Source organism: Sardina pilchardus, chromosome 19, assembly GCF_963854185.1.
Source record: "Sardina pilchardus chromosome 19, fSarPil1.1, whole genome shotgun sequence".
Taxonomy (NCBI): Eukaryota; Metazoa; Chordata; class Actinopteri; order Clupeiformes; family Clupeidae; genus Sardina; species Sardina pilchardus.
Window position 1 is genome coordinate 24,152,009 of NC_085012.1, and position 27,217 is coordinate 24,179,225.

The window sequence follows — 27,217 nt, forward strand, 5'->3', positions numbered from 1 at the left end:
CAATATTATTAAAATAGGTATTTATTTCATTTAAAACATCTTAATAATATCTGAATAATGCAGATTCTGTTCTAAAAACATGAAAAGCACAAACTGGTAAATTAACTGAAGATCAGTCTAACATATTCCTGGTTACAGTTGCGCAGTGGAAGAGGCACCAACAATGCGGAGAGACATGCACACAGAAAAAAGCACAACAGGTTGAAGTGTATGATCTGTACAGAAAGGAGCACACACAAGCCATTTCTGTCTCCATTGAATCAGAGGCATCAAACTCTTTACACTACAATTCTTAGTCCAGTCCCTTACCAACATTCATAAGCTACTCTTAAGGCAAAATTATTCTGTTTTTAGGCACACATGAGAAAAAATAATCAATAAATTAAATTACCAGCAGCAGGCACATATAAAAGAGAAGGTTAAGACATTATAAAACATTGATATTAAAAGACTGGGTTTCTAAGACCTTAAATAACAACAGTGTTCTTTGGCGCTTAAGTTATGCTCTACAGGGTCAATGGCTCATGAATGCAGTGCAAACTCTACTGGCCTACCGAGGCCTCAGGCACCTGTGTATCTGTTCTGAGATCAGCCTTGGAAGAGGCCAGTCTCAGGCACCTGGGTTAGCGGTTGGTTAGGGTGGCTGTTCTGTGGTCATCCATGGTACGTGGAAGGACCCTCCCAGTCCTCGGTCACAGTTTCCTTGCTGAGTGGTCGTCGCCCTGCCAGGAAATTCTTCAGGGTTTCCGTGGTGCCGGGCCTCAGCCAGGGCTCCGTGGCAACTGTATCCACAGAGACGCGTCGATCCAGGGGAGGGGAGGTCGTCTGCCAGAACTCGTCATCCTCGTCAGGGAACAGCTCACCTGGGAGGAGAAAATTAGTCACAATGTTAAAGCAACATAATGCAGTTCTTTAACCTTAATAATAATAATAATAATAATAATAATAATAATAATAATAATTATTGTGATGCTACATTGGCTTAAAATAAAGAGAGTGGAGTTTCTGACACTGCCAATGCACAGCCAGAATGACTGGTATTGTGTTGTCACAAGTTAAGCATTACTCATTTTGTCAAATTCAGTTGAATTGGGTACCCGTTTAGCGCCAACTATACTTCATCTGGTTGTCAGATTGTGCCAAAATCAGCTCAAAGTTATTTTAACAGCATTATTAAACATGGTCATCACTGATAATTAGCATTATTCAAAACACTACTTCAACCTAAGTTAACCCTGCTGAAAAAAACAGCAAGAAACCAGCTTAGGCTGGTAGCTGGTTTTAGCTGGTTTTAGCTGGTCTTTGCTGGTCTTTGCTCAAAACACAGTTATTATTGCTGGTGTAGCTGGTTAGGCCACCAGCTAGACATGCTGGCGTGACCATCTGAGGAAGCTGGTCGTGCTGGTGTGACCAGCCTGTCGTTTGGGATACAACTGGTTTAAGATGGTCATGCTGGTGACCAGCCTGTCAAGCTTGACAAAGATGGTCAAGCTGGTTTTCTAGAATAACCAACATAAGCTGGCGTGGCCAGTAAAAACCAACAATGTAGACCAGCAACACCAACTAAAATGACCAGCTTAAGGTGGTACGACAATCAAAACCAGCTGAATTACGATCATAAGCTGGGTAAACCAGCTGAAGGTGTGTTTTCGCGAGAGTTTTGCTGGTCTAGCTGGTTAACCATCAAAGGGTGGTCAAATAAGCTGGTTAACAAGCTGGTCAACCAGCAAACCACCTTTAGCTGGTCAGGCTGTTTTTTTCAGCAGGGAAGGTTTAATACAACTTGACATCTGTACATGTCCTATCCCCACCAGACTAGAACACTGTTGAGTTAAACCGATTAAGTACTATAAACCAAAGTGAAACAACAAGAACAGTTCACTACTCAATAAACCAACCAACCAGTCAGCTCAGTCACTCCAGTGTGTCCTCTCTCAACTGACCTGATCTCCCGCTCTGCTTGCTCATAAGTGTCCCCGTCTCTCTACTGACCTGATCTATTGCTCTGCTTGCTCATGTCCTCCAGGCGTCTCATCCTCTGGTGGTTGCGCTCCCTCACGCTCTCCACGTTCAGACTGCGGAGAGACTGAGCGTCTGGCGGCCCGTCTGCCTCGCGCTGCCCGGACAGAGCATCCAGATCCTGAAAACACACACACACACACACACACACACACACACACACACACACACGTTGAGAACCACTGAGCCAAATGGTCTCTGCAAGCCCTAACCTCTTCACAGTAGGCCACTATTTAACAATGAGCTATTCTTTCTCATATACAAGCTAAAAGGTAGGCCCTGAACTAAATGCAACTAAGCTCATCACCAAATGTATTTGAACAGGTGCTGGCTAATACACTGCACTTCTGTACAACAATTGATAGTTAGTCGTTGAGAGTCGTTCACTGTCACACTTCTACACTCCTTTAATTAAATAACAGCTATCCACACACATGGGGCCAAACAGGCATAGCACATTTATATCAATGATTGATTATTTTCTTGATTAATCGATAAATTCTTAAGAAACAATATCAAAACATGGTGTAAAAATGTTTAAATAAAGTTAAAAATGTCGATCACAAAAGCCAATGTTATTTTCTTAAAGGCCCAATATTTTGACCAGGATATTTAGTTTTGCCATACTAGAGAATAAAGTAACACAGAAAATATTTCAGTTTAAGAAGCCGCAAGAATTTGGAGATATTTTCCAAAATGAAAAATGGAATAGTTCTAGATGAATGAATCTAATAGTTGAGGACTAATCAGTAAGCTGATGAATTGCTCCAGCCGTCCAGCAGAAAGGATGAGAGGTTGGAAGGCGAGTGGAGTGCTGAGTTCTAGAGCTCGGCAGCACAGCGATTCAGACAGGCGTGGAGAGCGGCCGTGTCTCACCTCATCAAACTCTATCCTCCGCTGCAGCCGCCTCCTCTCCCGCGCTGAGCTCTGCCTCTCTCGCCGCTCCTCACGGGGCTCGGGGAACGCACCCGCATGGGAATCTGGAGACACACACACACACACACACACACACAGGTCAGTTATAGTCACACTCTCATACACACACACACACAGGTCAGTTATAGTCACACTCACACACACAGGTCAGTTATAGTCACACTCACACACACACACACACAGGTCAGTTATAGTCACACTCACACACACACACACAGGTCAGTTATAGTCACACTCCCACACACACACACACAAAGAGAAGGTACGCAGCCATCTGTACATCATTCTGGTCAGGTATGTTCTTCCAGGAGTGACACACACACACACACACACACACACACACACACACACACACACACACACACACACACACAAAAGGGACATCACCCATCTGCATATCACTACACACACACACACACACACACAAAGAGAAGGTACGCAGCCATCTGTACATCATTCTGGTCAGGTACGTTCTTCCAGGAGTGACACACACACACACAAAGGGACATCACCCCGGTCTAACCGGTCACGTTGATCCTGGAGTGACCTCCCCCTCCCTGCCCCCCACATGCCCTCTGGCCGACAGCTCTGTGGCCGCCATGTCTCCCTCCGTCTGCACACATGCCACTGCTCTGCTGTCCCTCGGTGTGGCAGGCCTGCTGCAGGCCCCAGGCTCCCTGCTGACACTGTGGAGAGCTGCCATGCGGTCACAGCAGGAGGGGGTGTGTGTGTGTGTGTGTGTGTGCGTGCGTGTGTGTGTGTGTATGTGTGTCTGTAACACCTCTCCATCTGCCTCAGCACTCCCCCTCCTTCCTATCTCTCTAGACACCTTGGCACATTTAAAAGACGAGAAAAGTTGGGCTACACAAGATCAATAAATTCATCTAATTTAATAATCGCAAAATCAATTGACATTTTATACCATAAGGGAGATCCAAACACTGTCCAATCCAACACTGCACCATAGTCTCCCAGTGTTCTGCTCCCTCAAACCTGCTCTGTCTTTGCTCATGGTGTTGATCTTGCGCTGTTGGCAGCGCAGCAAAGCCTGCTGCTGGATGTCCACCCTGTGATCATCACATGGGCATCTGGGTAGGCCTGACACTCGCCCTCAAGGGACACACTGTCTACAGCATACACATATGTCCGTCCGAACACACACACACACCACACACACACACACACACACACACGCGCTACTAATAATTCACACTTTCTTCTGCACTCTCTTCCCCATCACGCTCATATTAGCCTTTCCTTTACTGTCTGTTTGCCACGTCTGAAATGAAGATTAAAGGGAAAATGGCACCACGGGCTCCCTAAATCCCTGCTGCAGCAGCAGACGACTCTGAAGCCTCATCAGAGGCACAGGAACCTTAATGAATGGAGCGGGGTGAGGAATGCAATCAGGGGCTCGCCATGCTGTTCACTGTGTCAGACTGTTCAGCTTTGTAACCCCTGCTGCGACTGAGAAAGGATATGAAAAGACAATAAAGAGTGATTTTGGAGAGCGACTCATCTTAATTATTCTGGATTAATGCAAATTTTCGAAAACACATCCATTGAACAAATGTGTCATATTTTGATTTCAAGAGTTGATTGTTCCAAAACACCAGCTGCCACACACACACAGCCACGCAAACACAGACACACACTTACACAAACACAGACGCACACGCACACACACACACACCCTAACTCACCAATGAAGGCACTTTCGGATTGCAGCAGTGTTGGTCTCGGCCCGTCTTCAGTAGACTCCGTCGTCTGGGAAAAGCAGAGGTGCATCAGTCAAAGTCACACACACGCTCGGCCAGAGAAAACCAGTGCCAAGGGGATAAGCCCATTGCACAAATCCATTCCTGACATGAATGATGAGCAAAGTCTTAAAGTCTAACTAAATCCATGGTTCATAACTAGGCAAACATCTATGCGCCAATTTAACACCATGGACAAGAGCTTCACAGCAAACACTGATGAGCTCAAAGCTCCCGCCTGCTACATGTCAGCTGTATTTCCTGCAGGAGCAGAAGAGACGGGGGGGGGGGGGGGGGACCTGCCTACCTGACCATGGAGCCGCCTGGACGGAGATGAGAGATCGAAGTAATCTGCAGAGAGGAGAGCGGCTGGTGAATGAATGAACAGCGTAGGCGTGTGTGTATGTGCGCGTGTGGGTGCACGTGCATGTGCGTGCGTGTGTGTGTGTGTGGATGCGTGTGTGCTCTGTCAGAAAGAAGAATATGACTAATGACAATGAAATGAAAATATGACTAATTTGAAGATCTATGGTCGTCTGAATATGAATCAGAGAGATACAAAGGGAAACACAGACACTTAGTACAGACAGATGCGCTCACGAGCGTGTGTGTGTGTGTGTGTGTGTGTGTGACGTTTCAGTGGAGAGGAGAAAACAGAACAGCAGGTGCAGATATGTACCGAGCATGTCATTGTGATGAATGTAATTATTAATGTCATTAATGAAGTGGTGGGCGTATTGTCGTGGTGAAGGCTACAGCCGTGTGTGTGTGTGTGTGTGAGACTGGGTGAGTGTGTGTGTGTGTCTAACCCGTTCTGTCTTTCCTCATGTTGCTGATCTTGCGTTGCTGGTGGCGTAGCAGGGCCTGCTGCTGGAGCTCCAAACTGTAATCGTCACACGGGGGGTCTGGGTACGCCTGACGCACCTCCTCACGGGACGCGCTGTCTACAACGCACGCACACGCACACACACACACACACACACACACACACACACACACACACACACACACACACACACACACACACACACACACACACACACACACACACACACACACACACACACACACACACACACACACACACACACACACACACACACACACACACACACACACACACACACACACACACACACACACAAAATATAAAATATCACTCTATAGACTCCATTGTGCGCATTCTGTAATCGTAGACACAAAAACAAGCAATCAGACTCTTCTCTCATCTCAGATTCTCACACACACACACACACACACACACACACTGTTCACAAGCACAGAGGGCTGCACTAACAACCAAGCATCAGCAGCTCACACCAGCAGAGTTCTGCTGCTGGCCACAACAAACAGACCCCCAGCCAATCACAGAGGACTTCCTCCTCTAAGCCAGCCAATGAGCCGGCGCGGCTGCCTTTCAGCGGGGTGCTCTGAGGACGTGCGGGAGGCATCATCAGCAAGCGGAGCAGAGTGCGGGCAGGGCGCCCTGAGCCCCAGTGATCACAGCAGCACGGAGGGGACTGAGATTTCTCTGGGATGCCCCCCACCACCCGGCACTCTACTGGCCCGAGAGTCAGGGCATGACTCAGCACTTTTGATGCCCGAGGCGGCCATGATGAGGAATGGAGAGAGAAAGAGAGAGAGACAGAGACCGAGAGAGACAGAGAGAGAGAGAGAGAGAGAGACAGAGATAGAGAGAGAGAGAGAGAGAGAGAGAGAGAGAGAGAGAGAGAGAGAGAGAGAGAGAGAGAGAGAGAGCGATCTGTATTCTGGAATATAAAGATCGACCATGAGTAAGACAGAAACAGGGGAAAAGATAATAAGATATTAGAGAGGCAGGGAAGCCCAATAAGTCAGTGTGTCTACATGCAAACAATCATATTGATGATACTCTTTATGCCAATTGTCATGTACTAGGGATGTTAACCGGTGACTGTTTGACCGATGGTTGACCGTATCCACGTTAGCCGATCAAAGTTGTCGCTAGTCGGTTAAAAAAAAAAAAACGATCTCTAAATTAGGCTATTATTATAGACAGTGGACTAAACGCTACTACAGCTAGCCATCTCATTCCAAGGTCTTTTTTGCGTGAAGTTAACAAATTATCCCTCACACTCAATTTGTAATAACTCGCCTGCTTGTAGGCTACTTAATAAACCAATAAAAACATTCGCACGCATGCCTTGGCCGGTGCGTCTTTTGCAATCTGGAGGTGCCCGTTTTATCCATTGGTTTTTATCGTGTTGCAGCAACTTTCCGCATAAGATGGGCTTAGATTTGGAAACACATTACATCTACATTTCAGGAAGGGTCAGCAATGGTAACAGATAAGGTAATGATGATCATCTTTCTTTATTATTGTTAGTAGGCCTACTTCCTCAAACTATAGCGGCGTCTCCTCGGAGCTGTCATTTTCTTAAGTGAGCCGCGGCAATTTCAGTTTCAAATGAGCTTCTAACGCTAGACAAACGCCTTTATTTGCAACGCGATCACCTTGTACCCAAACCATTTCGAAACGAAGGAGCCATTTGTCCTCCACTTATTTACAAGCTCCTTGGTTTGCGGGACTCATATGTTTCGCGCTCTAGGGAATTTTAAAAACAGTGACGTGAGTGAAAGTGCGGCGCCGCCGCCGGGGCTGTGTGTGTGAGCGGGGGACAGAGAGATGCGACAGAGTTGCAAAACTGCGTGGCTGTTATTTCAAATAGCGTAGAATATTTTAAACGAATCGGTTAACCGGTTTCAACCGGCTAATGAGGCTCGGTGGTCGGTCAAGAAAATTAGTAGTTTTCGCCATCCCTATCATGTACATTGTGAATTTGAATTGAAATCCAATTGTATGTAATCAGAATAAATAACCTGGAGTACTCCATTTTAATCTGATTAATCTGATTCTAGTTTAGTAGGAACTTATCATGATTCCTGAATAGAATGAAGATGTGTCCGCATGAAATCAGATTACTAGTTTGCTTAACGTGTAAACTGGAATAATCTGTAGAGGGAGAGAGATGGAAGCAGCTGAAGAGTCTCCGTCCAGAAATAGGACTGAACGTGGAGCACTGACTCATGCCTCATCCACCACCACAGCACTGGCACAGGCAGCCATGGGTGAGGAGGACGGAGTCGGAGAGAGAAGATGGACACTGTGCTGATCTCTAGTCTCCTCTCATGCGCACATGCGCGCATACACACACACACACAGGGGGAAAAAAAACAACAAACAAGGCGCACACACACACTTTGTGTAATAATACATTCTGAGTGCAGTCTTCCCCCCTCTTTTCCTCTCCTCCCACGCCTGACAGACATATCCGAATCTAAATGAACCCTGACAGAGCCGTCACTCACAGTCATCTCTCCCGCCTCCCCGTCCCAGCCGGCCAACCGTGGCCCTCTCTGCTGTCCAGCGCGCCGTAAAAACAGCACAACGTCCTGCCCTGTCACGACTTCACAGGCTTATTAGCTCCCATGTCAGGCAGTAAAGCACACACACAGACACACACACACACCACTTTCGTGTTCAACATGCACTGAACCTAAACCGTTTGGGAGCTGTTGCCACAGTCAGTAGTACCGTGCCTACGGAGGCGACCTTCACAGAGTGGAGCCAACAGGAGTGGAGTGGTAACGTCAGCATGGGACCTCGCCCCAGAGAGAGAGAGAGAGAGAGAGAGAGAGAGAGAGAGAGAGAGAGAGAGAGAGAGAGAGAGAGAGAGAGAGAGAGAGAGCTAGTGGCCACGGTGGGAAAGAGTGTAACCACACACACACACACACTGATGTATGCATGGCACACATGCACATAAAGACACATGCATGCGCACACAGACACACACATGCATATACTGTATCAAGGCACGCAAGTAGGGTGTGTGTGCGCACATTCTCGCTCCTGCATGCGAGCACACACACAGATGCTCAATACATGTGGCCACGAATACAGTACATGCGTATGCCTGAGCACACACACACACACACACACAGCTGTCTCTGACTCCGTGCCCAGAAATCCAGTAAAAGTGTAACTTGTGTGTGTGTGTCCGTAGAAAGCTTCTAGGGGTCAAGGTGAGGGGGTCGCGTGGCAGTGAATGGCTTTGGCTACGCTCCAGTCTCAGAGGGTGGCATATGATAGGAGCACTGGGTTCAGAATAATGCATATAGCTGGAGGAGAGGAGAGGGCACTGCAACGCTCAGGCTATACACACACACACACACACACACACACACACACACACACACCATTAATATGCTTATGATCCATGCTAGACCAACAACACATCTGGCCAGGACATGTGATGTGACTAAGAATGTGTGTGTGTGTGTGTGTGAGATCTGGCAGTACCTCTGTACTTGAGCTGGTTAAAGTCGTGGATGTTCTGGACGTTGACTGGCCCCTGGGTCCTGGAGGATGGCTTCTTGGCCGACACCTGCATGCGAAGCCGTGCCATATCAAACACGTCCACCGGGGGGTGCTCTCTACGCCTGGGAGCAAAAAAAAAAGCACACGATAAAGAAAAAGAAAAACAACACACACATTGTGCCTCACTGTCGAGGAACAGCTTCATGATGAAAAGACTGAAAAACTAAATGGAGAGCAGAAAAAAAGAGAGCAGAAGAAAAGAGAGCAGACAGAGAAAAGGAGACAGCTCCTGAGCAGTGGAGCGCTGTGCTGTACTCGTCGGAGGCCTTTGTGCCCTGGGTGTAGAATATGAAACACCTCAGTGCGTTATCAGTCAGGACGAGGGCAGGATTGGGGGGGGGGCGCGCCGAGCATAAGCCGCTTACAAGCTCCACCAAGCAACCTGACACACACGAGTCACTGTGCATCTCATTCAGACAGGCCTGGCTTTTATGTAGAGGAGAGCAGGTGTGTCTATCTATGATGATTGATAGGTGTTCTGTATTGATATATACGTTGGTGTGTTCCCTATATACATGCCAGTGTGTTTGCATTGCATGTGTCCATCTGAGTGGAGTGTCCATGTTTTATCACTTTGTCTGTGCATATTTGTCCGTGTTCGACTTTATGTTTGATCTCTACACTGTGTGTGTGTGTGTGTGTGTGTGTGTGTGTGTACCTCTCTCTGAGTGGGGTGTCCATGTCCTCTCTGTCGGTCTGCAGTCTCTGTCTCTCCAGCCTCCTCTGCTCATTCCGCAGCTGTTTGCTCAGTGCAGACAGCTCACTGATCACAGATTGCTTCTCCTCTGGAACACACACACACACACACACACACACACACACACAAATATGATATACCCAGATCACACACAATAGAACATACTGTACATGGGTAGTTTCACAGTTAGAGGAAGCACTTTGTTTCACAATTAAACCCACTGAAAAATATTGTGAAAGGTGCTTATTTTGTGCAATCTAAATCTGTTGAATGACAAAATAAAATATAAATAAAAAATAAAATAAAAATAAAAATAATGTTTTAAAAGTTTCATGGCAACTGGTCATTGACAACTCTGATACACAGTACTTCCAAAGCTTTAGTGTTGTAATCCTTTATTATACCCATTCCTTACACTTACAAATTTAAAAATACTTTGTCTGCAGGGACCCTCTTAGTAGCATAAAAGTGTAATGATATTTTGAGTCAGTAGCTTAATTAAGTGGTTTAGTTTGATGAAAGTAAATTGTGAGGTGAAATCGCCCCCAATGGCTAAGCTATTTCTTGATCACTGTGCCTTTGTTTACCTTTGGCTCTGAGCTGATTCCGGCGTGCGGGCACAGGTGGAGAGTGAGGGGCAGAGATGGAACGAACCTGCCGGTAAAAAAAACCACACACACACACACACACACACACACACCATGATTTGACAATTAATGCACCAATGCTTACAACTATATACGGCTCAAAGTTAAAATTGCAATGTCACCTCCTCCAGTGAAATGCATGCAAATTAGACAAGCGTGAGTTTATCTGGCTTAAAAAGCGGGTCGGAATAAGGTTATCCGGGCCGGGTCTAATGAATCCAGGAAGAGGAGCCGTGCCAAGTGTTGTGCCATTAGCAATGGTGCCGAGGTCAGGTTGAGGGCAGCAGTGTTTATAAGTATGACTTAATCCTGTAGCCAATTTTTTTTGTATTCGCTTTCCACTATTCCCAGTCAACATGTCAAAAACCTTCAGTTTGAGTGATTGACAGGTGCCAGGGGGGTCTGGTGCAGTGAGTGACGCCAGTCGACTTACAGTGGAGGCTCCCGCTGACTGGCGGCTCTCTGCGGAGGGGGGTCTGGGGGCGCGCTGACGCCCCAACTTCTTCTGCAGGGTTGGGATGGGAGGAGACGGCGCTCTGTTCACCTTCAGAGTGTGTGTGTGTGTGTGTGTGTGTGTGTGTGTGTGTGTGTGTGTGTGTGTGTGTGTGAGAGAGAGAGAGAGAGAGAGAGATCAGAGGTGTTAGTAAGTGAAAAATCACGACAGCACAACAATAATTACTCAAGCATTGTGTTGAACCTGGGGACTATAACCCATTCATTCTAATGCAATTCTATTAGGTTCACATCACCTCACGTAACAGATGCTTTCCACTTAACTGCCTCCCAACATAGGCAGCTCATATGCTTGATCACTGTGAGCGTTCCCTGGACAGCACTATTACACCTAGCATGAGCATCTCAGTGGAGCTCGAGGAGCATTTTTACTCTTGCGTGTGGTGACTGTCTGAATCAGATGGCACATGAATGAAGGTGCCTCTCTGGCTCATTTACACGACCGTGAAAATCACTTCACGCCACGAGAGACCAAACAGTTTGTGTGCATCCGTGTGGCTGGCTGAAGTCCATGTAAAAGCTGTTTGCTTAATTCATCTGACGTGATAATGGGCACACTCATTCACATACACGCTCACACAGCCCACCCACACACACACACACACACACACACACACACACACCTCCTCCAGTCGGGCCTGTCTCTGTTGCTCAACCTGTTGCCTCAGGGCCTCGTTGGCTCGCTCCTCCTCCTCCTTCCTCCTCTCCGTCTCCTTCCTCCTCTCCTCCGCCTGCCGCACCAGCTCCTCGTTCTTGGCCAATTGCTGCAGAAGAGGAGAAACAGGAGGAGAGAAAGGGAGATGAGTGACCTTGACCTTAAAAGACAGGAATTAAATGAATTTTTAAAAAAGAACAGCCCCCCCCCCCCCCCCCCCCCCCCCCCAACACACACACACACACACACACACACACACAGCCCCCACCAATGCCTGTGTTAAAGCTGCATCACTGACTTGAAGGGCATAGCCCATCTGTAATATTTAAAAGCCATACACTGCGAGTGGAGCCAATCTACTGACTTGACCTGAAACAGGCGGATCTGAGCCAGACCTGCACCGGGGTCATCTTCTGCCTGGAGACCAGTTCTAAAATACCACATCCAATCTCACTGAGGCCATCCAATTGTATTAAAGAAGCCAGAGGTTGAGTGATGATCGGAGATGAGTCTGTGTCCTTCCCCTAACCTTATTCTCTCAAATGGATGTTCCCTGCCCTTAACCACCAGATGCCTGGTGAGATGGGGTGACAATGAGCAACCCTGACCAAATGAAAAAGAAAAGCTGAAAGCCCTGGTAGACTGTGTAGTCTGGGAAACAATCCATATTCATAAGTATGAGAGTGCTTTTATGTCACTAGAAATAATGTGTTTGAACAAAAACAGTTCACCTTGTTTTCCTGTTTCAAAGTGGCACGAGGCCAATGCTTCCAAATGTATGCATTAGTGCTGTAGTGCATTAAAAGCTGCTGGGGGGAGTGTTGTGAGGGAGCCGTGGCCTGGGTGAGCTCACCTCCATCTCCTTGCGCTTCCTCTTCTCCAGCTCCTCCTCGTACTCCTGCTGGATGCGCGCCCGCTGCTCCGCCAGCTTCTTCTCCTCCCGCTCGTCCTCCGCGCGCTGCCGCTCCCGCTCCTCCGCCTCCTTGCGCCGCTTCTCCGCAATCTGCTCCACAGGCAGAATACAGAAAACAGAGTTTTACACAACACACACACACACACACACACACACACACACACACACACACACACACACACACACACACACACACACACACACACACACACACACACACACACACACACACACACACACACACACACACACACACACACACACACACACACACACACACACACACACACACACACACACACACACACACACACACACACACACACACACACACACACACACACACACACACACACACACACGTCACCGCATCAATCCCATAAACACTTTATGTAGACCGCTTCAAGAGAGTTCCATTAGCAGTATCATAGTTGTTCCGTTTTAACATTCCATATGTTACCTTAATGCAGCAGAAGTAATTTGGGAACAAAATAGAATGTTAAAGCACTGCTTTTGGTTTTCTTGTTGAAAGGCTCTATACACAACGAACATGTGTATACATTGACACGTGTGTGTGTGTGTGTGTGTGTGTGTGTGTATGGCTGTGAGTGACTGTGTTTATAATTGTATATTCATACATACATATATAATCATTAAACCCCTGCGGGCATGTTTTCCTTTTCCCACCAAGCTAACAGTATGGAGCTACTGAGCACTTTGCAGATCCGCCACTTAGCAGCTCTTGGCTGCAACCCTGTTCTAACCCTCCGTAATAGAACTGTGCTGATTAGTGGATTCATGTGGTGAGGTGTGAGTGCTGATTTACAGGTCTTCTGGGAAATGTCACTCCGTGCAGTCTTGAACTGCCGGGCAGCACAACACTTATGCCCATTTGTATTTGTAAGCCACCGAAAACAAACAAATAGTCTCACAACAGAATGCATTATCTCTACCACAAATTCAGACCCCAGGCAGAGCAAGCTAGCTAAAGGCTAAAAGCATAAGCTAATTACAGAATACAGCATCCATTGTGTTTGATGCGACCTTGTAATCTCAGCGAGCGATTAAAAGTTTAAACAGCTGTGGCATTTCAGATTTTGGCATCTAAGCATTATCAGCCCATGCCTCCCTAGCAGACACTATTTTTTTTTTCCAGAGTGAAATTTGCTTGCTCATTTGTAAATTGGCCTCAATGGGCTTGTTAACAAACTCTGCAGGAGTTTCCACCATCAGAAGACAGAAGAGGAGAGGGCATTTGGTTGGATGGCATCCCAGGACTAAACGATAACGTGCTCTTTGGGATGTGGTGCAGCAGCAGAGTCACAGAGTCACTGCCTGAACAACAAGTGGTGTTCCTCCACTGAATTGGGAGTTAAGAGTCTGCTAAGCACCTATTGCCTGTACTTGGTCCTCGTGTCCACCATCACCATCACCACCACCCTGCTGTGGCTATGCCCCCTGCGTAGGGTGACCATCAGAGAGACTCTTGTTGTTGAGAACTTGAAAAAGGGGCCACAAGGGCAGACACCCCAAAAACGGCATTCAGCCGCTCTAAGAAAGTTGTCGAGGGAGTGAGGGGTGCCGTGTGTAGTCTATGTGTATGCTTACAGTGGATTACAGTCTGGAACCAAAATGTTCATTTTCTCGTATTTGAGGCATTGTTTACGAATGCCCAGATCCGTTTATTGGGCGCTACGGATGTGTCTGTGCGTAGCTCATAGGCTAGCCAGTCGTGTCAATTGGCCTAAACCAGATGACATACATAGAGCATTTTAATACTTCAAAAGAACATTTGATAAATAAACCTTACATTTTTCAGTAGTGATAGGTGTGTAGATTTAGCAGCCAGAATTAAATCGTGCACAAGGCAGCATAGGAATACCCAGGCTAGTTTGTGGCTGCATGGAGCATATCAACGCAGCCAAGGATCCCAACAGAGGGCTCAAAGGCCGGACAGTCCAAACGAAATCCACGCCACTGGTCCCCCCCAACCCCGGTGCAGCGCACGGTGCCTCAGGTGCTCACCTGCTGCTTCAGGTACTCCTTGTAGCGGTCCTGCTCGTGGAGCTGCTGTGGCGTGGGCACGTCCCTGAACACGTTGCCCCGGGCGTGCGCTCCGGCCTGACCCTGAGGATAGCCTGCGGGCGAGACGACAGTCAGCTCCCAGCGTAAACAACGCTCTTCAAGACAAACGGTGTGTGTGAGAGTATGGGCCAAACTTCTCTCTGTCACTGTGCGTTTAGGTCAAGACTCAAGAGGTGGGTAAGCAGGACGGGGGACATTTCTCATCCTATATCCATCATTTTGGCCCCCACAGGGCACCACCTGCCTAATGCCCCCCCCCAACACACACACCCCACACACACCACACACACCACACACACCACACACACCACACACACACACACACACTTCAAAAACTAAACTAAACAGCACACCTCATTTTCTTCTATCCTTGTCACATTCCTTCCCCATTCTTCCATGTTTTCATTGGAGGGGGGAGAGAAGTGAATTATGGATACGGAAAGAAGGAAAGAAGGGTGGATTGACCATAGGCCTGTTCCTACCTGCTATCAAGTGGACAGAAGGGGGCCTGTCCTCCGGTGGCGTCGGAGCATTCCTGCCTGTGTTGCCCGTCCCCCGGCGGGATTCTGGGTTCAAATAGGCCTCCTCGTTGCACTGGTGCATTCGTTTCAGGTCACCTACAAGATAGCCAATCAGAATTAGGGTTGGGGAAAAATCCAAAATGTACCGATTGTGATTCCCGTCTTGATTTTTCTCATCAATTCCGGTTCCTTTCGATTCCAAAATGTAAAAAATGCATTTGTCTTTTTAGCCATCATTACCATTGTGGATGAATCACATTCAAGACACCATCTTTCTGCATCACCTACTGGTTCACACTGAAGAAGTATCACCAACGATACACAAGGAAGTGCATAAACTGCATATTTGGTAACTAAGTACAACACATACAGGAAGAGTAAATATCACATAGAAGACGCCATTCTTAATCATCTCCAGCAGCTGAGAAATGCAGTGTTATTTCAAAGATCCTTCATCCTCTCTGGTTATATGGTGTTAAATGTATTGTATATAGCAGCTCCATATGTATGTGGTAATGCACTCTATGTTCACTTGTGTTACTTTTACATTAGTTTCCCTTCTCCACTCCCCTACAACCCTGTCCCTCTCCCTCCCTCCACCCACCCTTGGCAAATGTTTCCTTCGGTTTGAATATAGTGTATCCTAGCCACTGTTGTTGTTGTTGTTGTTGCCAGGGGTTTAGCCTTTGTTTGCAAAACGTCAGTGCTTTGAGATAACAGCCTCTAGACTGAAAGCATTGGCAAGGGCTGAGGAGGCCTTTTAAAGATAGACACAGCACACATCTTTGGACCCTCTGATGACGAGGCACACCCCTTTAGTCACATAACTTGGCGCATTAATATGGCATGTGGAGTGTATGTTAACTTAAGCCCTGTTCACACATACGGCAGTTCGCTGCACTTCAAACGTTGAAAGTATTTTAGTATGCATAGTAATTGCATTACTTTAACAAGATCTTATTGTTTCAGTCTATGTGAATGGGGCTTTCAGTCAGTCATGGTCTGTAGGTGTACATTTTCTGGAGAACAGTAGTGCTGTGTGCTGCAAGGCATGCTGGGTGGGACGTACTGATGAGGTTGCCGTGGTCGTCCTTGATGGGGGCTCCTGCTCCTCCCCGCCCCCAGGGCTCGTAGTTCTTCATCTCCGCCTCCAGTTTGGCGTCGCAGCGTTCCCGCTCCTCCAGCTCGCGCATCTTGCGCTCCTGCCGCTCCCGGATCTGCCGGCCCCACCGACAAGTTTGTGTCAAACGGGGAGGGAACCACTTCATGTTCGCAAACTATCTGACTTTCAATTACACAGCATGTCTACACTCTGTAATGCCTGAAGTGGACCCTGTTAAGTTCCTGAATATCACTTTACCTTAAAGAAATGCTGACTCCACTCTGCCTGTCTGATCTCTTCCTGTCAAAACACGGCATGCTGTCATAAGTCTGACTGGCCTCAGCTGTGTTCAAACTCAAGCGCGTCTGAGGCCACAGACGTTAGCATTCAGAGGCCTCGGCAGTCTGCCTTTCGCCCTTTACTCTAAACAGGTGCAGTCACAACACCTCGCTCACTGCGCTGAACTGAAGTCACCGAGCTCCTTTGTGAAAATGGCACAGTTAAGCACAGCAGTCAACATTCAAAAGGTCGCCTCTTGTCAGTGTATTTAAACGGCTAAAAGTGCCGCGGTCACTGACTCACTGAGGTGTTTTTGCCTGCTTTGGCTAAAAACATATCCAGAGGAATCCGTCCACCCACTCATCAATGTGTTTAACCACATCCAAAATAACTAGGAGATAGAGATGGCCTTCCCTTAGAAACAGAACTGTTACTCAGTCAGAGTGTCTAGGATTGGTGATGTCTATATGGGTGTTATGAAGAGTATTCAGTAATTCTTCAAGGAGTAATTACATAAGATTCCATCCACATTAATTTCTTTAGCATGTACTTGCATTTGATGTGTACAAGGAATAAAAGAGTATATCACTATTGCATTTCACCTTTTATCAGTATAGGACCTCCATACCTTCAACTCAGGGGCGTGACACTGGGGGTTAGTGTATTATGCTTAACATATAGGTGAAATTGTTATGAGAATAAAATCAAATCTCAGCAGGGGTTTGAATTTAGAAGGAAATAGCTAAATAAATGTGCACGGATGCCTGAAGCTGAGCTATTGAACTGAACTGTAGTAAACCGTCTCATCTGGGCGGGTAGATGGCTGGCACCAACTTCTGCCTGTGTCAACTCCTATTACCCCCGCAATATATTCCCTCCTGCCCTAAGCGCAAAGAAATGTGCCCAATTTAGGAGCTCCACAGCATGTCACTCCAGCAAACACACACACACACTTCAAAAGGTCAGATGGACCCCCCCCCCCCCTTTCCTCCTCTCCCATCTTCTCCCTCTCTTGTTCTGGCTGTCTTTGTGTCCACATAGCAAAGCAGTGGATGCCTTCTGGAAGGTACAGTGTGTGGGGAGGTCCTGTTAGGGGAGGGGTTCAACGTGTACCTGCTGTTTAAGAGCCTCCTGGTAGCTCATTGCATTCTCCTTGGACTGTTTGGATCTGTCAACAGCAAAGACTCCCATTCCAGAGGGGGCCATGCCAAGCTGACTAGGCACTCTGAAAGACAGGGAGAGAAGGGGGAAGGCAGAGACACAGAGAGACAGACACAGAGAGAGAAACAGAAGTCAGAAAAATTACTTCCTTTTACACTACCAAGACCTACTTTCAATAGTAATGGTACAACCATTAACAGAACTCAAACCGTCTCAAGGGCAGCACACAAAGCATACATATCCAAATAAAAGACAGGAGAGAGAAAGTGCAGGATGGCAATGAAAAGGTTGAGTTATATTGGGTTCTGTGGTAGGTGCCCTGTGCCTGGCAAGTGACTTATACACACTGACATATTCGGTTTGCATCGCAACACTGCAAGTGAAGTGACCTTCATACTGCAAGTGAATTGAGTTTGTAATCCATATAGGTCTTCCAGTGCCTACGGTGTTTGTTTAAGGTTGCACCTGAAGAGGACTGGTGGGAGCAAAACATGCTTATAATACCAACCAAACCCGTCTGAGAGCCCTTCCCTATGGACAACCTGAAACCCGGGGGGCTCAGATGCAAACTCAGTACAGATGAAACAGAGGGGAATTTAAAACGGTACTGCTGACAACCCCTCTTCCCTGACAACTGCAGCGAAGTGTTAGCGGACACATGTGCAGACACAAATATAAAACACGTTCAATGTAAGCCATAGACACAAAGAAAGAAATAAGCATGCAGCATGAAGAGGGAGAGAGGGAGGGAAGGAGTGAATCGGGGTGAGCCAGAGAAACCACAAAAATAAACATTCGGCTGGGGGTACTGCAACTATGACTCAGACAGAATAGGGGGCGTGCGTGTGCGTGTGTGTGTGTGTGTGTGTGTGTGTGTGTGTGTGTGTTCAGTGATGTGCACTTTACTGCAGGGAAGAGCACACAATCGAATAGACAGGGACACACACACACACACACACATATTTTATGTGTGAATAATTATATATACGCACACACAGAGACAATAGCACCACCTTCTGATAGAACAACATCATCTTCACTAACTCCTCTCACAAAAGTTAACTGACTGTTAGAAGGGTTAGCGTGGAAAAGGATTCTTATAAAACATTCGTATAACTACTGAAGTACTTCAGAAAAGTTCAAAACATCATTTCAGGCTCTACTAAAAAAAATTAATCATAGATTTCACACATTTTCAGGAGAGCTCATTTCACAAGAGCAAACTGTGCACCTGCACCTAATCAGCCAAGCTAATTTTCACACCATATTAGACCAACAGGCCTCTAAACAGCAGTGAACCACACACAGCAGTGCTGTATCACTTAGAACAAAAAGCAATTCAGCAGTGTGAAATTGAATAAAATTACTTTCTTTGCAGTGTAATCGTTTTATCATTAAAGCATAGATTGCCTCGAAGCCAAAATAGTGTCAAAACAAAAAAAACAGATTCTTGAAGACACAGACATGTCACAGTGTTGAGGGTGAGAGGAGAGAAGACGTACTGTATGAGAGAAGTAGACTGGCCGGGCCTCAGAGTTTGGGGGACCCCCAGGGGCAGATGGGGGTAAGAGGCCACCCCAACAGCTCCAGGGCCGTCTAGCAACACACACACACACACAAAAACATCAATTGCCTGAAAGCTACCTAACCAGCAAGGCCTTAAACACAAATTTATTCACAGCATTTGAATTTTGGATGCATTTGTTGAAGCACACCTGGACCTGGTACCTCTGGAAGATGACGAAAATGAGCAAATGGAAAAACAGAGCACATGAAACCACACACCTGAGAGCTACAAACACATTGGCTGTGCTACAACAGACCCGCCTGATGAAATATATCTCACTAGGATTCCAAATGGAGAGCAAGGCTTCAGTGCATTAGCAGCATCACACACATCTGCACAGCTTAGAGGTGAGCGAACATGCCAAAGCAATTAGTCAAATGTAACTCCCTTGCGTGCATCAGCATAGCTCCTGCCTTAAAAAGCTCTCCAAAACGGCACAAAGGTTAATGATGTTTTCCTAAAAGTCATACACAATAATAATCACTGTGGATCATAAAAGTGCAGCATGTGACATTACGGTATGCTCATTAAGGAGACTCACAGTAAGCCAGGTTGGGGTCTAGCGGGTTCCTGGCTCCGTAGTAATAGTAGGCGTCGTCGTAGGGAGTGCGGTAAGCATCTGGCAGCGTGGGCGGAACAGGTGGAGGCATACCTGTGATCCTGAGGACGGAGGAGAAGATGCATTCACGCGCATATCTCTGCCAGGTGCCGCACTGCTTTTACAACTACTGTACCACTGTGTCCTGTTGTAGGACTTACAGAGTTCAAAATGAAAGAGCAGAGAAGTAACAAGTAACAAGAACAAAGGTGATGAAGATATAACAGAGAACTGTATAGCTAAATGAATGAACTAGTCCACTGCTTTATCGCAGACTGAAATGCTTTGAATTAAAGCATGGCAAAGACGGAGCATGTGATATATAAGGAAAAACACATTAATTAAACATATAGATAACCATAAACAAATGATTGAATGTTTACACACCTTGGCGCAATCATCTCTCCAAGCGTGCCTGATAGGTTCCTGTGGAAGTCCTCGTTGATGGGTGCCCCACCGGCCTCCACCCTGCCCCCACCACCGGCTGCGGCCAGTTGGGCCAGGCTGGCGCTGTAGTCCACGAGTGGGGGCGACTGAAAGGCCACGTGGGGCCTCTCTGGAGGGGTCCTCTCCTCCGCACCACCAGCTCTCTCCTCGGGGGGCTTCCTGGCTGAGTTGCCCCCAAAGGAGTCCAGCGAGGGCCCCGGGCGATAGGGTACGTCCCTCCGCCGCCTCCCCTCGTAGTCCCGGTTCACGGCCCCGAACTGCTTGATCCGGTCAGGCTAGAGGACAACACAGGGACAGCTGTGAGGGAGCGGTCAGGGTTACCGTCTCCTTTCCTAAAGATCACTGCAAGCTAATTAAAGACTCTTTGCGGTAGAACTTTAAGAGTCTTCCCTCCCTATGCAAATCACTTCCAACTGATGGTGATGAAGCATTTTTAGTTTCTTAAGCTACTGAAAACGCCATGCAATAAAGATTTTTTAGCTAAAGCATACCACCACAGCTGTTGACAAACAGCAGGGAAGGAGGAGAGAGGAGGAATAGCTATGTTTTACACTGCAATACTACCCCGGCCTTGTGCAATATGCAGGATAGACTTTCATATTTTAATGTGCGTATCTCCCAAAGCAGGCAACTAGAAGTCACTTATGAAAGGCATGCCATGAAAACCCCAAAGCATTCATCCTAACTAGCTTTAAACTGATCAATACTTTGACTATATCCAGTCATACCTAAAAAAAACTTTCCATGTAAGAGTCCAGAGTGGGAAATGGGGTTTATGCTAACATTAGGCCTTGAGTTACATGGAGACGGTTTGCATTTTTCAGGAGCTTTTCAAAGGGTTTTAACCTGCATCTTTAAGTGATTTGTTCTGGTTGTAAATAACTCACTGTCCAACAGACAGACATTTTACCTGTTTTTCTGGATCTACAGCTCCAGATGCAGCAACTCTGAGTTCAAGTTCCTTCTCCCTGAAAAGGAAAAAAAATGGAACATCATGAAACATATATAACAGTTTCACAGGACTTGAAAAGTGCTCTAATCGATCGACAATTAGGGGAGTAGAGCCTAAATCAGAGAGAGGCCATTAGGATGGTCACCACAAGGTCATAGCTCTGTTGACTCACAACGAAAACAACATGGGTAAAGGGTGCTTTCTTCAAGGGCATATTTTAAAAGCAAAATGAGCTATGTATTTTGGCTGACCCAAATACCAAATAGTCAACAGGTTGCACCTGAATTTTCTCAGGTTGCACCTCAATTTTCTCACAAACTATCCCTGTGACATTATAAAAAAGAGCTACTCAGGTCAATATATAACAGAGGGACAGAAAGCAGTGAACACGATCAAGCAACAGAGGACTCACTTCTTCTTGTTCTTCTGCTGTTCGGCCATCTGCTCCAGCAGCTCCTGCCTGTAGCGCTCCTTCCTCCTCTGCTGGGCCACGTCACCTTCCGCTACCCCTGGTGACATCACAGCGTGTCAGGGGTCAGAGGTCACACAGCCCGCTCACAGTTCATTGGACATCACATCATTCATCATGCCACATAACACCATGGTGGAATGGCTCTAGCAACCCACATAACACCTGAGAGCTAGGACTGAGAATCTTCTTAAATTGATAATTACGAATTCAAGTGGGTATGTCAATTCAGCATGCACCAATCTTCTTCCAACTAATTTCACTTTAATCTTAGAGCTCCAATACAGGATTGTTCTATTTAAGTGACAAAGACACACTGGAGAAAAGAGCCTCTCCCTTTGAAGTCCTGAAACATTTAAGTCCATCACACACATCGTTTTTGATTAACTTTGGAGGTGTGTGAGTGTGTGTGTGTATGTGAGTTTGTGTGTGAGTGTGTGTGTATTCCTACCTATGATGAGCCCCGTGGAGAAGTCGGCCATGTTCTTGTTGGCCACCGATCTGGACCGCTCGCTGGTCTTCACTGGCACTGGTTCTGCCTGCAGACTACAGCACCCACCAGAACAGAACAGAACAGAACAGCTCAGAACAGAACAGAACAGCTCAGCACAGCACAAGCACAATCACAAGCTGGCCCGTAAACCACTGCACTCCCCCCTTCCCGTCACGTCACATCACTAAACGCATCGGATCGATGTTCGTCAGGCTGGGAGTGCAGCCCGCAATGGACCGGGCTAAGCCTCAGCGCCGCCGCGTCACGTAACCGGCGGAACAGATCACAGCGCTACTGCTGTGGAGCCTTACGCCTCACTGCTAAACAGGCAGATTCACAGACAGTCAGCCTGGGCTGGGATCAATGAGGCCAGCCACACTGACAGATTTGTGGTTTCGAGTTTAATCTGTGCCGTTCCACTTTCTCCACACACAGGGCACTTGGCTGAAGGAGAACATATATTGGAAATGATCTGACCAGCAAAGGCAATTATTAACTAATCAAACACTGAAAAGATTAAAGTTAAAACAGTAGAGGATTTTCTGATCCTTTTTTCCCTCCCTGCCCAGTTCACAGCACGGGCACCAATCAATAAAGAGGATTTATAACCCTCTGCGAAAAACGCCGTTCTCATCAACCCCTTTAACCACTGCCGCTCCTCTGCAAGCTTCAAAGCAGAGACAGGGGGAATCAAATTAGTGCAATTCAAGGAGATGAGTACTTAGGGTTGAGGATGGCTGACAGCGTCCGCCGGTTCTCCTCGATGTATTCCTCTGCCTGGAGGATGGGGGCTTGAGGCTCTCGCCTCTCCTGGACAATTCTGCAAATAAATAAGCACAAATACAGTCAACCTAGAAAGAGCATTTCAATTACCTATATGCATATTTTACACACTGTAATTTGCACACAAAATTGCTTAAAGGGACACTTCACCGATTAGCATTAAGCTTTGTATCTTTAGAAAAACAGTCATGCTTTTGAATGGTCGTGCATCATTCCATCAGTTTGCCTTGAGATGGGAGAAATACGGATTTCAATATTGGACTTCCTGCTTTCAATAATGTAAAAATCATCATTTTACGCATTTTACATCATTGAAAGCAGGGAGTCCTATTCATGGGTTTCATTGAAATCCGTATTTCTCCCATCTCAAGGCAAACTGAGGGAATGATGCACGACCATTCAAAAACATGACTAAAGATACAAAGCTTAATGCTAATCGGTGAAGTGTCCCTTTAATATCAGATGGTACAATCCTTCATTGTGACAGAATGTTATTGATATTTGGGCTCATTAACCCATAATTACAGCCTCCCTTCTGTAGTACATACAGTATTTACTATAGAACAAAATGCGGTCAAGGTGTATGTTTGTGTTGGGTTTTACACCGGCATCAAACGCAATTCAGCCAATCACAATCTAGGACCAGAACTATCAAGTTTTAGGATATGGGAAGTAATGTGTTGATTACTGTAGCTGAACTACTGAATGGCTCAATGACTCAGCTCTGTGTTTCCCCACATACAGAGTACAAACACCAGAGATTTCTGAGCATGACCGAATGGACAGCTAACCAAATACCTGAATAAGACAAAATTAGTCAATCAGACTAGAGAATCATAAACCCCACTCTTACTGACAGTGTTTGTATTTGGCTCGGGAGATACCCTTGTACCATAGTTTTAAGAGGTAAAGCACATCAACACTGGGAGCCATGTGTGTCCAGTTTAGAGCTCAAACCTGTCGGGTCTGTGACGATGGACTCTCCTCTCCCTCTTCCCCAAGTATCCAATTGGCTCTCTATGCCTGGGCTTCCTCCTGGACACGTACTCTAGTTCTTCCTCCTCGTACTCCTCCTCATCCTCCTCATCCTCCTCCCCATAGCTCAGGTCTTCCTCAGAGTTGTAGTAATGGCCTTGGAGCCTCCGAGGCTTCCTTTCAAGACGCACAGAGGTGCCCCCCCACCGCCTGCGGGGTGTGCCGGCCTGTTGGACTCGAGAGTCTGTTAGTGTAGCGGCGTCTCTTCTGGACGACTGCCTCTCGTCCAGATGACCCCTCGGGCCAGGGGGTGGGGAGTCCTGTGTAGGTTTTGATAAGGTAGGTGAAAGGCCTTCTTGAAATTGTACCTAACCAGAAAGCAGAAAGGTAAAAGTTACAATGCTTCACAAATACAAGCCTTCAGAACTGAGTGATGAATCACTGTAAATACTTCTGTTGTAGTCAATTTACATCCAAAACAGTCCCAGTTGGGGTTTCAGTACTTCCGGCATAGCACAGGCACCCTCATTTATGCATGCTTTGGGCAGAAGTGGCCAGTCCAATCAACAGAAGCAGAATTCAAGGCCAACATAATTATAGTCCTAAATTATAATACTTAATTCACAATCATAATTCTGAGCCCCTTTGAGAAACCCTGTGCTATAGCCTAGCTATGTTAGATGTACCTTCCAGGAATCTGGCAATGTTCTGGTTACAGCCGCCTGCGTTCCTTTTTCTTTAAGAAAGGCATTGTACTCTTTGTTCCGTTCATCTCTTAGCCGTGCCTAACAACAACCATAAAAACTAAAAAATAGATAAACTGAAGTTGCACACTCATAGCAACCTTAACCTTTTCATTTGATTTAAGCTTACGTTTTAGTCAAGGAAGGCCACAAAGTCCTAAGAAAGGGAATATGAAACTCTACACTTACCTTACCTATTCAATATCAGCAAACAGTTATAACTCTTTTCAGATTTAATTCCACATATTTCTACTCTGGAAGGAGCTAACAGGAAACCAAGGCTCTACGGTCAACTCAAACTGTTGCTCTGGGATACCAATTCTTGTTTAATCAAGTTTATGTAACAACAATTTTCAAACCATAAATCACAGCAGGCACCAGTTAACATGCGTAGTGCCTATCAGTGGGATGGTCTATGTGTGTAAGAAGATGTTACCTTGGCAGATCTCCTCTCTCTGATAGGGAGAGAAAGTTCCTGAGGTTGAGCACATGCCTCTTCGGAGTTCAAGTCGTTTTTCTTAACATAAATAGGGTAGTAAAAATGAAAGGTGAAACAGTTGACATTTGTTTTTACCTCTGAATCGACACTCAAACTTGTCAGCGCTTTGTACAATTCTGACCAAGAGGCATCACTATGGCTGTGTCCGAAACGGAAGGCAGCATTTTTGCCCGTTTCGGACACAGCCTATGTCTCCAACAAACAAGGCTGAGCATGCCATTCAACAAACAGATCTGATGACAGGCAGAGCCAAACAAAATGGCAATGACACATTCATCTACCAAAGGTAAAGGTTTATCAAAGATCCGCTTTAACACTCTCTGGGTTTATTCAACTTCATAGACTCTGATTTGTCCATGCTTTGGAATGGAACACCTCTCGGCCAGAATATGTTGAACAGAAACAACCTTAGTAGTCTGTAGCTATTACTTCTTCTTTTTCTTTTTTTTAATCTTATTTAATCTAAACAATCTCATGGAAACTGTACTGTAACCATGGCAATGCAAGAGTATGTAGGCCCCAACAAGTGATGAGGTGGCATACCTGTGACACATATCGTCTGTAGTCCATACGAAGCTCTTGTTTAAGCCTCTGTTTCTTCCTCTCATACTCTTCGCCTAAAGGCAAACTAAGGCCACCGCTGTCGTCTGTCAACATCATGAACAAACTTAATGAAACAAACATGTGTACGGATTCAGCCCACAGCGATGACAAACAAAACATGTGCGCTACCTTTTCGCTGCATTGATTGCGATGGTGTCTCCACGGGTACGTTTTCCTTCGAAGAGTCATCAGGTCTACTCTGTCCCATTGAAATAAAATAAATGGTCCCATCTCATTCCAAGCTATTGCCAAGTTACACGAACATACAAAAAATGGATGTTGTTAAATCCTGAATGTGTTTAAACGTCAACATTACCTTCATTTCCATATAAGGCACACCATGGTCCAAAGTCATTTTGTCAGAAGACGGATGCTTTCTAGCCTCTTCTAGTAACATGAACGTCAACGTTACATCGCCATATGTTCCTTCTCAGCCACGGCTTGTCAAGTAAATTCGAGACGTCGAAGTCCGAGCGATAACTTCTGTAACATTAACGTTGTGGAAATAACAATCCTATGCCATACAAGCTATGTAACAAGCGTATGGGTTAGCTGCCAGTGCCACGAGCTAACGTTGACGTACTCTATAATGTTACGACAGATAGCAACGACAAAGCAAACTTAACTCTCAAACAACGCTTATTCATGTGTTAGCACAGGTCATTACTCATTTCAAATGCACAATACACAGACATGTTACATTACCTTTAGTGGGAAATCTGGTTATAACAGGTTAACCGTTAACGTTATAAACGGTGATAACAGGAAAATGTAATCATAGTAGCGGTGACAAGGAAGGATTCCCAAAGAAGATGGCAAGGAGGTTGTTAGGCAACCAACTCATACACATAGATCTAGCTAGCTGGAATGGTTTGCTAAATAACACTAACATATAACTTGCAGCTACGTGGAATTAGTTACTTTAGAGACATTATGCTATAAAACTCAAAGGTCGATTCTACTTCCGGGTAATTTAGCCATTGCTATTTATCCTAGTCCTAGAAACAAACATTAGAAACTTTAGGTTAGCCTGGTAACAATTAAGTTAGCTCTCCAAATGAATGAGCGAACGAACCAAGGTAACTTACGTTAACGGAAAGCTTTTTAAAATGACGCAAATATGCAATCCTGAGGACATATCAGGCCTATAAAGGTGGTCATTTACAGAATAATGTTACATACGTTTACGTTCACGTTGTCTTAACAAATGAGCGTATTAGCCAAACAAACCCATCTGCAGGCAGGCAGCTGTTAAAAACAGTAGGAGGGAACAAAATCCCACAGTTGCGCGCGGGATAGCTGCTACCCATGATTGTAATGATTTGCATAGGCGAGTAATGCTGATTTAAATGTAATGTTTTCTATTGAATATTATGGCAGCAAACA

At 46.1% G+C, this 27,217-nt stretch overlaps 1 protein-coding gene across 4 annotated transcripts; it reads right to left on the reverse strand.

The window, feature by feature from the left end:
- Positions 1 to 16: 16 nt before the first annotated feature.
- On the reverse strand, positions 17 to 27,060 carry LOC134066254 (centrosome and spindle pole-associated protein 1). Of its 4 annotated transcripts, none has more exons than XM_062521519.1 (31): positions 27,014 to 27,060; positions 26,148 to 26,314; positions 25,961 to 26,030; positions 25,772 to 25,875; positions 25,166 to 25,246; positions 24,673 to 24,771; positions 23,969 to 24,354; positions 22,950 to 23,048; positions 22,187 to 22,281; positions 21,679 to 21,775; positions 21,225 to 21,282; positions 20,255 to 20,589; positions 19,811 to 19,929; positions 19,205 to 19,298; positions 17,655 to 17,766; positions 16,521 to 16,562; positions 16,230 to 16,377; positions 15,122 to 15,256; positions 14,580 to 14,692; positions 12,495 to 12,644; positions 11,610 to 11,750; positions 10,907 to 11,017; positions 10,414 to 10,480; positions 9,788 to 9,914; positions 9,052 to 9,191; positions 5,522 to 5,656; positions 5,020 to 5,063; positions 4,659 to 4,722; positions 2,896 to 2,999; positions 1,993 to 2,140; positions 17 to 863 (listed from the first exon to the last, which is right to left on the reverse strand). In XM_062521519.1, the coding sequence occupies exons 2-31, from the start codon at positions 26,226 to 26,228 to the stop codon at positions 655 to 657; spliced, it is 3,708 nt and encodes a 1,235-aa protein (XP_062377503.1). In that variant the 5' UTR covers positions 26,229 to 26,314; positions 27,014 to 27,060; the 3' UTR covers positions 17 to 654. The 4 variants fall into 4 exon arrangements, with proteins under 4 accessions (XP_062377503.1, XP_062377506.1, XP_062377504.1 ...); XM_062521522.1 differs by having other exon boundaries at positions 26,148 to 26,218; positions 26,920 to 27,056; XM_062521520.1 differs by lacking the exon at positions 27,014 to 27,060 and adding an exon at positions 26,537 to 26,617.
- Positions 27,061 to 27,217: the final 157 nt, after the last annotated feature.